This window comes from Octodon degus, unplaced genomic scaffold, assembly GCF_000260255.1.
Source record: "Octodon degus isolate 3935 unplaced genomic scaffold, OctDeg1.0 scaffold00023, whole genome shotgun sequence".
Taxonomy (NCBI): domain Eukaryota; kingdom Metazoa; phylum Chordata; class Mammalia; order Rodentia; family Octodontidae; genus Octodon; species Octodon degus.
In genome coordinates, this window is record NW_004524599.1 from 12696069 (window position 1) to 12704684 (window position 8616).

General features: G+C 39.9%; 1 protein-coding gene across 1 annotated transcript in view; it reads left to right on the top strand.

Moving 5' to 3' along the window:
- The window catches only part of F13a1 (coagulation factor XIII A chain), a 183814-nt gene that overhangs the window by 71315 nt on the left and 103883 nt on the right, over positions 1-8616 (top strand). The window contains exon 5 of the mRNA XM_004628451.2: positions 6369-6487. Coding sequence (XP_004628508.1) covers positions 6369-6487 — 119 coding nt within the window. The remainder of the gene's footprint in view (positions 1-6368; positions 6488-8616) is intronic.

Sequence of the window (8616 nt, forward strand, 5' to 3'; positions counted from 1 at the left end):
CTGGGCCTGGTCCCGCCGAGAATTGCCATATTCTTAATTTGGCTGATTCTATATCCTGGTGGCATGAAATATACCTCTCTGACTCCTACAATATTTTCTGTTAAAGAATTAGTTAGATGTAGTAGTAAGATCAGATTCATTTTCAATTTTTTTATTTGTATTTATTTATTTATTTTTTGATCATCAATGTTTTTAAGGGGATTTGGCAAAAACACTTCACGCATTGCCCCATGTGCTTCCCAGTTCATTCAGATAATCAAGATGTACACGTTTATCAATGGAATCCAATTTTATTAGTCTTCTCCATCCATTATGAAGTTCTCCCTTAACTATAGATTTCAGCTTAGACCCATTATTTCATTACAAATTTCAAGATGTCTGTACTGTAAGTCGACCATTACTTCAACATTGATGAGCTGGTGCTTGTCACCTTAAGGTAAAACTCCTGTGTGCTTTCCTGATTTCTCAGGTGGCTAATTCATAACACTGTACAGAAGCTACCAATGCAGCTTGGAAATGTTCGTGAACTTGCAAATACTGAAATAGTCAATGTGTTCTAATCCTTTGAAGCAACCGTGACCATGTTGTTTGAAGTTTTCCATCTTTATCAAGTGACTCAACTTTAGGTTGCCTTTCAAGTTATAGAATCTGTGATTATTTCCCTATTTTCTGTCAGGAAGGAATGTTTCAGCATAGTCTTGTGTATCTGCTGGCTCAGAATCCTAATGAGTTAATTCTCTTAAGGAACCCAGATACCTTCAGGCATGGAAGGGAGAGGCACTGTGATAAAAGGCCACTATTACTTGGATCTGAAATGCTCCCAAAGGCCTGCACTCAGAGGCTTTGTTAGTAACCTGTGGTGCTAATAAGATGTGGTGGACCCTTTAAGAGGTGGAGCTTAAGTTAGCAGAAAGTTAGGAATGGGAACATGTCCTGGTGGGGAGATACTGGGAAACCTTAGCTTCTTGCCTCTCTTTCCTTCCTGCTTGTCATGAAGTGAGTAGCTTTTTCAGCAACACTGTCCTGCCATGATATACTGCTTGTCACAGGCTCAGTAGCACTGGGAAGAAGTGAGCATGGAGTGAAGCCTCTACACTATCAGCCAAATTGTACCTTTCCTCTTCACCAACTGATAATCTCAGGCACTTTGTCACAGCAACAGAAAGCTGGCCAGCACAGAAACCATAACCCAGGCTTCAGGATACTCATTGTTAAAACATTAGTTTTTTTGTTTTCTAGATATTTTTGGTGGATAGAGCTAGTACATACATCTTTCTTTAGTTCTTTCTTTATTTTGTGTAAGATAAAAAGTTTTAAAACCACTTCACTGAGACATGATTAACATAAAAATCTGCACATAATTCATGTGGACAGCTTGATAACTTTGGAGCTAATTATAGACCCATAAAACTAGCACTACAATCTATGTTATGTACATATCTATCACCTCTAAATATCCTGTAGTTGTATGTACATGTGTGTGTATGTATGTATGTATGTATGTATGTATTTGGTGATCTTAAAATTAATGTAAGACCACAGCAAATTTGTAAGTAGATAAATTACAACTTCAAAAAAGAAAATTAGATTCAAATAGGTCATTACTGATATTTTCAATTTCATTTACAATGCAAGGTTTAAAGCTGTTAAAATCTATGCTTTTTCTTTAAAGTTTTATCATGTAAGCAGTTCATATCTAAGTGGTCTTTGTTTTGTTTGATTTGGGTTTTGTTTTTGGAAAGAGACTTTCTTCAGCGCCAAGATTTTTTTTTTTTTTGGTCTGATATTTTGATGATTGTTTTCCTTTTATTTTTCTGCCACTTTCTTTAAATGATGAAATGAAGATATTAGACTTTCTGAATATCTTCCTGGCCTCTTCTCCTAGCTTTCCTATTCCTGCAATTTTTTGTTTCAACAAATCCTTGATTCTTCTAGAGATGGAGAGGGTATTCCACATGCACACTTGTGTGTGCACACACGGGCACACACACACACACACACACACACACATTGTGAATTCAGTCATTTCAAGCAATCTGTCTGCAGTAATAAGGGAGGTAGCTGAATATTGACTGTCTCAGCCACCTTGATCAAATTATCTTTTTTTTTTCTTTTCTTTTCTTTTTCTTTCTTTCTTTCTTTTCCTCATTTGTTTTCACTCTGGTGTATGTGCCATTTCTAATATTGCTAAAAATTCTCCAAAGAATGCATTAGTGACTACATGGCTGTTACAATATGTGGAAAAATATAGAAAATTTTCAGATTTTCCTCATTATTTTACTATAAGTAACATGAACAAACAACATATATATATTTTTGATGCATCTCTGAATTATTGTCCTCGGATAGTAGATTCACACTGTAGAAGGAAGACCATGGATATTTTGAAGATGAATGACATAATTGCCAAGCCCCTTTTTAAAATATTGTAGCAATTATAGCCCCAGCCATAGAGTGGCAATTTATCATATATTAACTGGTTTTGAGTATTATAGGTTTGAACCCACTCATGCATACATATATATTATGAATATATGTGCACTTATAGGTAAAATATGTATTTCATTATACACTTATGGTTTTTACATATTTATTTTCCTGCTACGTTTTCTCATTTATGAACTGACTTTCACGGGCTGACTTTATTTTGTTTATGATTTTCTTTTCAATTTATTAGAATTTTCCACATAAAAGGAAAATTTGCCAATGTTTGTAAATAAATTGAAAAACCTGTTGGAAATATTTCTGTCATTTGTCTTCTGCTTTAAATTTTATTATATCTGAAATTCAGAAGTTTGACACTTCTATTAAATAAAATAAATTGATTATTTCCTTTGAGAGCTTTCTATCATGTTTTGGGGGATGAAAATTGCTCACTGAGCATGCCTCACTCAGGAGGCTGAGGCAAGAGGATCACTGTGGGTTCAAGGCCAGCCTGTAGCATGTAGTGAATTCAAGGTCACCCTGAACTACATCATGAGACCCCAGCTCACAAAACACTTTTTCATAAAAAGATCAAGTAAATATTCACCTTTATCTTATTCTAGATTGTCTATGTTTCCTATTTTAAATTCAAATTTTAAACTAATTTTTGGTTTATTTTGCTGTACATTAAATAGACTTTTCCCTGATAGCAAACTGTCTAATCTGAATTAATGAACACTCTAACCATTCTATATGATGTTATCTTTATGAATATATTAACTTCAGAAAAAGACAGATGCACATAGTCACATCTCTTTCTGCACTATTTTGGTCCGCTAATGTATGTCCTATCAATTGTTTATGCTGTACTGCACTCTACTATCTTGCAAGACAAGCCCCTGAACATTTCACTCTAAAGGAAAACATCACAGGATCATCGTGCAGAAACACTCCAAAATGTGACTTCCAAACTTCATAAGGCATAAAAGAGGATTTGAGCTCCACAACAAGCACTTAAATCCATTTGGCTAAGCTAGCTATTGTTGCAGTGGGCACGACAGCTAAACCACTGTCATAAAAGAATAAAGATACACAAGTAGACTTTCATTTTCTGGATGTTTGCCAGTATGTGGTAGATAGCTGTGTGCATGTGAATGTTCAGTGCCTTCATACATTCTCTAAAGCTATTTTCTTCTCAAATAAAAGTTTTCCTTCATGCATTTTCTTGGAAATATTATTCTCAAATTTTCAAATTCATTTATCACTTCTTATGCATATTCTCTGAACATTTCCATTTGGAAAGGAAGCTGTGTTGTAGATTGAAGGCCTTGGTCTCTACGGAGTTTGCTACTAACAGCTCTCTGCCCCCAGAACTCAGCCAGGCCAGCTCCATTGCTCAGAGTTTCAAGATCTGAGGGGAGCTGGGGGCATGCTTGGTATGGAACTATGGAATCTTCTGGAAGGAGAAAATGGCTCTGAGAAGAAGGAGCTATCAGTACAGCACCAACATGCAAAATAATGGAGCCGGGGGGGGGAACCCTGATTACCAGAAAGGGCACACAATATAGGATTCTATACAACATTCTAGCCCATTTACTGTGACAAGAAAATGAATAATGATACTTGATTTGCAGGGTGGGGCAGAACAGAGAGGAAATGATCACAGAGAAGCAAAGGAAATTTTGGGGGTGAGGGACCACAGAGGATAGCTTATTAACCTGATCATGCAATTGCACACTTTAATGGTGTGTGATTTATTGAACATTGAAATATGCAGCCAATGGGCTGTGGAGATAGCTTGGTGGTCTAAGCACCTGCCTGAAATATGCAGTTGTCCGCTGGTGCCTGCAAGGGGTCAGATCCAGGTGCTCTTTGCAGGATGACAAAGTCCGCTGATGCTCAAATCCCTTATAGTAAGCAGCATAGCTTTCGCCCAGAACCTATGTGCATCACTGCTCTGTAAATTTCCTCTGCATGGCTTATTCTACGTAACGTAACATAGATGCTATCTTAGCAGCTTCAACCCTGTATTTTTTTCCAATCTTTTAAATCTGCAAGTGGTTGAATCTACAGTGTGAGAACTGGAGGACATGAAGGATCGACTGTGTGGGTGTATAGAGTTGCATGAAACCAGGCAAGTGGTAGGCAAGGGGCAGAGAACAAAAGTAAGGAGAGATACAACAAAGTGCAGGACACTGTGCAAGACTAAGTAATTACTGAAGGGTTCCACTTCCAAGCACAGCTTAACAGGGAGGTCTAAGCTGGTTGGAGCAGAGCTTCTAAGCTCAGACTGGGACTCAGAAGGACTGAAGAGGCCTGAGATCCTGTATTTCTTAGAAGTTCCCAGACAGTGCTCCTACTGGCCTTTCAGTCCTTGGAGGAGTGAGTGTCCAGAGCATTGTGCTCAACCTTGGATACACTCAAGCGTCACAGGGGAGCTCAAGACGAAGCAGACAGAATCCTGCTGCCTGGGTCTCACCCACCTGCACAGAATTCACTGATCTAGAGTTCAACTCAGTGTGGCTCCCAGTTTTCCATGGCAGGGACAAAATACCAGAGAGAAATAAATTTATAGGAGGAAAGGTTTTCTGAGCTTGTAGTTTCAGTGGTTTCAGTTTATGGACACTTAGTCATTTGGGCCAGTGGTGAGAAAGTAGTTCAGAAAGAAGCACATGATACACAGAAAGAACTAATGGAACCTGGGAGGGAGGGAGGAAGGGAGGAAGGGAGAGAGGGAGAGAGGGAGAGAGGGAGAGAGGGAGAGACAAAGACAGAGAGACAGAGACAGAGAGAGAGGGAGAGACAAAGACAGAGAGACAGAGACAGAGACAAAGAGAGAACTAGATTCCCAATGTGGCCTTCAAGAGCACTTAACTTCTTAGCTTCCTCCCTCAGGCTCTGCTCCCGAAGGGTCCACCACCTCCTGATAGCACCCCAGTCTGGGATCCAAGCCTTTCTCACATGGGTCTTTAGGGATAGCAAAAATCCAAACTGAAACACTGGAGATTGGGAACTTTTACGTTTCTGGGTAGTTCTAGTGTATAGACAACATGGAGAACCACCACTAAAGATTGATAAAAATGTGTCAGAGAATGAGGAGGACAAAAACCCCTCAAAAAAGAAATAGGAGCCAGATAAATATAATAAAATAAACCATGCTCCCAGGCAGCCAAGCCTGACCCTGTTCCAAATGTGCAAACTCCCCTGCGTATGAGTTCTAGCTGTGTTAAACACACCTTGCTGCACTCACCCTGGCCCTGGGATTAAGTGCAAGATGATGCTTAAGAAGCTGCATAGGGAATCAGACCTTCCTAGGAACTGTGGCCACCAGGAAGAAAAGGCTTGGCAGTGGACAGTGCTGACCAGGCGTGTGGTTGTGCACATATTCGCCAACACATCCGCGAAGATTTTTCATTAAAAGGAGACAACCTGCAGCCTCCCTCCTCCACCATCCTGAGGGACCACAAACCAGGCATGACAAATGATGCTGTTGTCTTCTGAGGTGTCCCAGATTTATTTTGAAAAATCATTCTCGATTCAGCTGCTTTCCTATTAACGTTAGTAGGTTGCAAATTATTTTTTGATCTGTCTTGCAGATTTGCATGAGCATCATAGAATTTTGATTCTGAAACTACTGATGCACCGAATCATAAAATGTCTAATGAGACATGCCCATTTAATTGTGCTGCTTGGGACTTCCAGAACCTGGGATTGTCAGCATTTTGCTGACAAATGTCATCATTTATAGTCTGATCTTTGGTACTGATTATGTTTACGTTGGCTAAAAAGATTGGGAAATGAGCTATGGATAGGTTTTTTAAAAAAAGAAAAACACTTATTATTTTCACTTGATAGATTACATTTTACTTTAGTCGCAAATAAACTTGTAATATTTGAAAACAATCAGGTTTAGTAATGGCCATTATATTCAAATCCTAATGTAGAGGACGCTGTGTACCTGGATGATGAGAAAGAAAGAGAAGAGTACGTCTTGAATGACCTCGGGGTGATTTTTTATGGAGACTTTAATGACATCAAGAGTAGAAGCTGGAGCTACGGTCAGGTGAGCCATTTAAAATTTGTCACTGTCAAGGTCATTTTTACCTCATATTTTTTGTCACATATATTACTGCAGGATGCTACATATCGATATTAGATGAGCACAATTTCCTGCTTTTTAGGAGCTCAAACTCCAAGACAGAGAGCACAGGAGTAGACTTATAAGGACAGCTGCATAATTTATCAGCCAAGCCCACACATCCCCCACTTACTACAGCGCTGCAGAGACCAGAGCAACTCTGGGTAATGTGGCGTCTGCCTAGAAATACTTGGTATCTCACTACCGTGAAATTTCATTGATTCAACTGCGAGTAGACCGAAATATTTTTCTTATAAGAGATATTTTAATAATGACGCAAAGAATACTGAAGACTGTGTCAAATGTTTTAAAAAATAGCTTTAAAAAATGTTTGTTAATGATACTGTTAATTAGAAAAGTGCTGTTATTGTTTTTAAAAGAGAGTCCACTGGGCTTTTTATAAAGACACGTTTTATCAACCGCAACCTCAAATTACTGGATAATTTTTAAATCGCGACTTTTTTGCTTATGATACTACATTAATTACACTATTTCAATTTAGAGTCTTCAACGATGGTGCAAACCAACAGTACCTTTTTTCCATATTTCCATAACTGAATGAATGCCTCATGATTCAAAATTGATTTTTTACCAATGTAAGAAGAGGGGAGTGTGACATTTCCAAAACTCTCAGCCTGAGATGACGGGAATGTGCGTCACTGTTCTGGGTTCTCAGGGGAAGGGTTTGGTGGAATCTGGCCATGCGAGGTCATGCGGTCCTTTCTTGGCTCCTGCGCCATATGCGGTCTTCTCGGATCCCTGAGCCACAGCTGCACTCTGAGCCCTGGCACCCCCGTCGTCATGAGCTCTTGTCTCTCGTATGGCCCCTCAGTTTTGTGACCAGCTTCCCCCTGAGTCTTGAGAGTTACACACCCAGCAGCTAGGCTTTCCCACCTGCATTTCTGACGTCCAAACAGAGTGTGGTCCGTGCCTGCTTGCACTGTTTTAATATTCCTGACTTCCTGAGAAAGCCTTCCCTTCCTCACTGACTACTGTTTGTCACCTAGTTTTCCACGCCTTGGGTCCCTGTATCCTAGACTTCGGGCATTGTCTTAGTCTCTTTTCTTTTGTTATAACCTGGGACTGGATTAAGGAGACAGGTTTATGTAGCTCTCAGTTTTGGAAGCTGAAAATCTAAATGCCTCAGATCTGATGAGTGTCTGGTGAGACCGAGAAACATCACATCACAGCAGAGAAACAAAGCAGGTTGGGGAAGCTGTAACAGAAGAGGCTGAGCACTTGGGGTGGGCTCGCTTAATGACACTCTGCTCTCATGAGAACTAACTTACTCTTAGATACCAGTATTAATCCTTTCTGAAGGTTGTCTCTTCCTGACCTAGTTACCTTGGAAAGCGCTATGCCTCTGAAAGTTGCTGCCACACGGTGCCAATACTCTGATCACAAGTGCAGCACAAGATGCTTCAAAGGACACATCTAATCCCTATCCAACTGGAGGTGCAGTTGTGTTTAGGGCTGCAGTGTGCCACTCTGCAGAGAGCTGCTAGGAGGAAAAGCACAAAAGTAGACATCAACAAGAATTCAGAAGGTGTCTCAGGGAACTCCTGGGCTCTGTTTCCACCATGATTCAAATACACCATTGATTTAGGTCCTTCTGCGAAAACAGCAAGCCAATTGTTTGCATTGGTGCAGAATAATGAATTCTAGGACTTTCTGTAATGCTATGGTTGGTCAGTGTCATGTTCTATAAACATGACTGAGATATACTGCTTAATGAGAAGCAGAATAATAAGTATCTTATACACATGAAAAACTAGTGAGATTACAGATTATTTAAGATGTCCCATCAGTCTGGGGTATACACGGAGTTAGTGCTGTCACCAGATTTAATAAGTAATTATATGGCAATTAACTATAAAGATTGTGATCTCAGGCTGGTCAAATAGCTCAGCAGAGTAAAGCATCTGCAAGCAGGTGCAGGGGCTGAGGATTTGATCTCCTGCCCCCAGGGCTCACTGATCCAGCAATTGAGACTGGGCATGGTGGTGCGTGCCTATAATCCCAGCTCTTGGGAGGCTGTAAACAGGTGGATCACT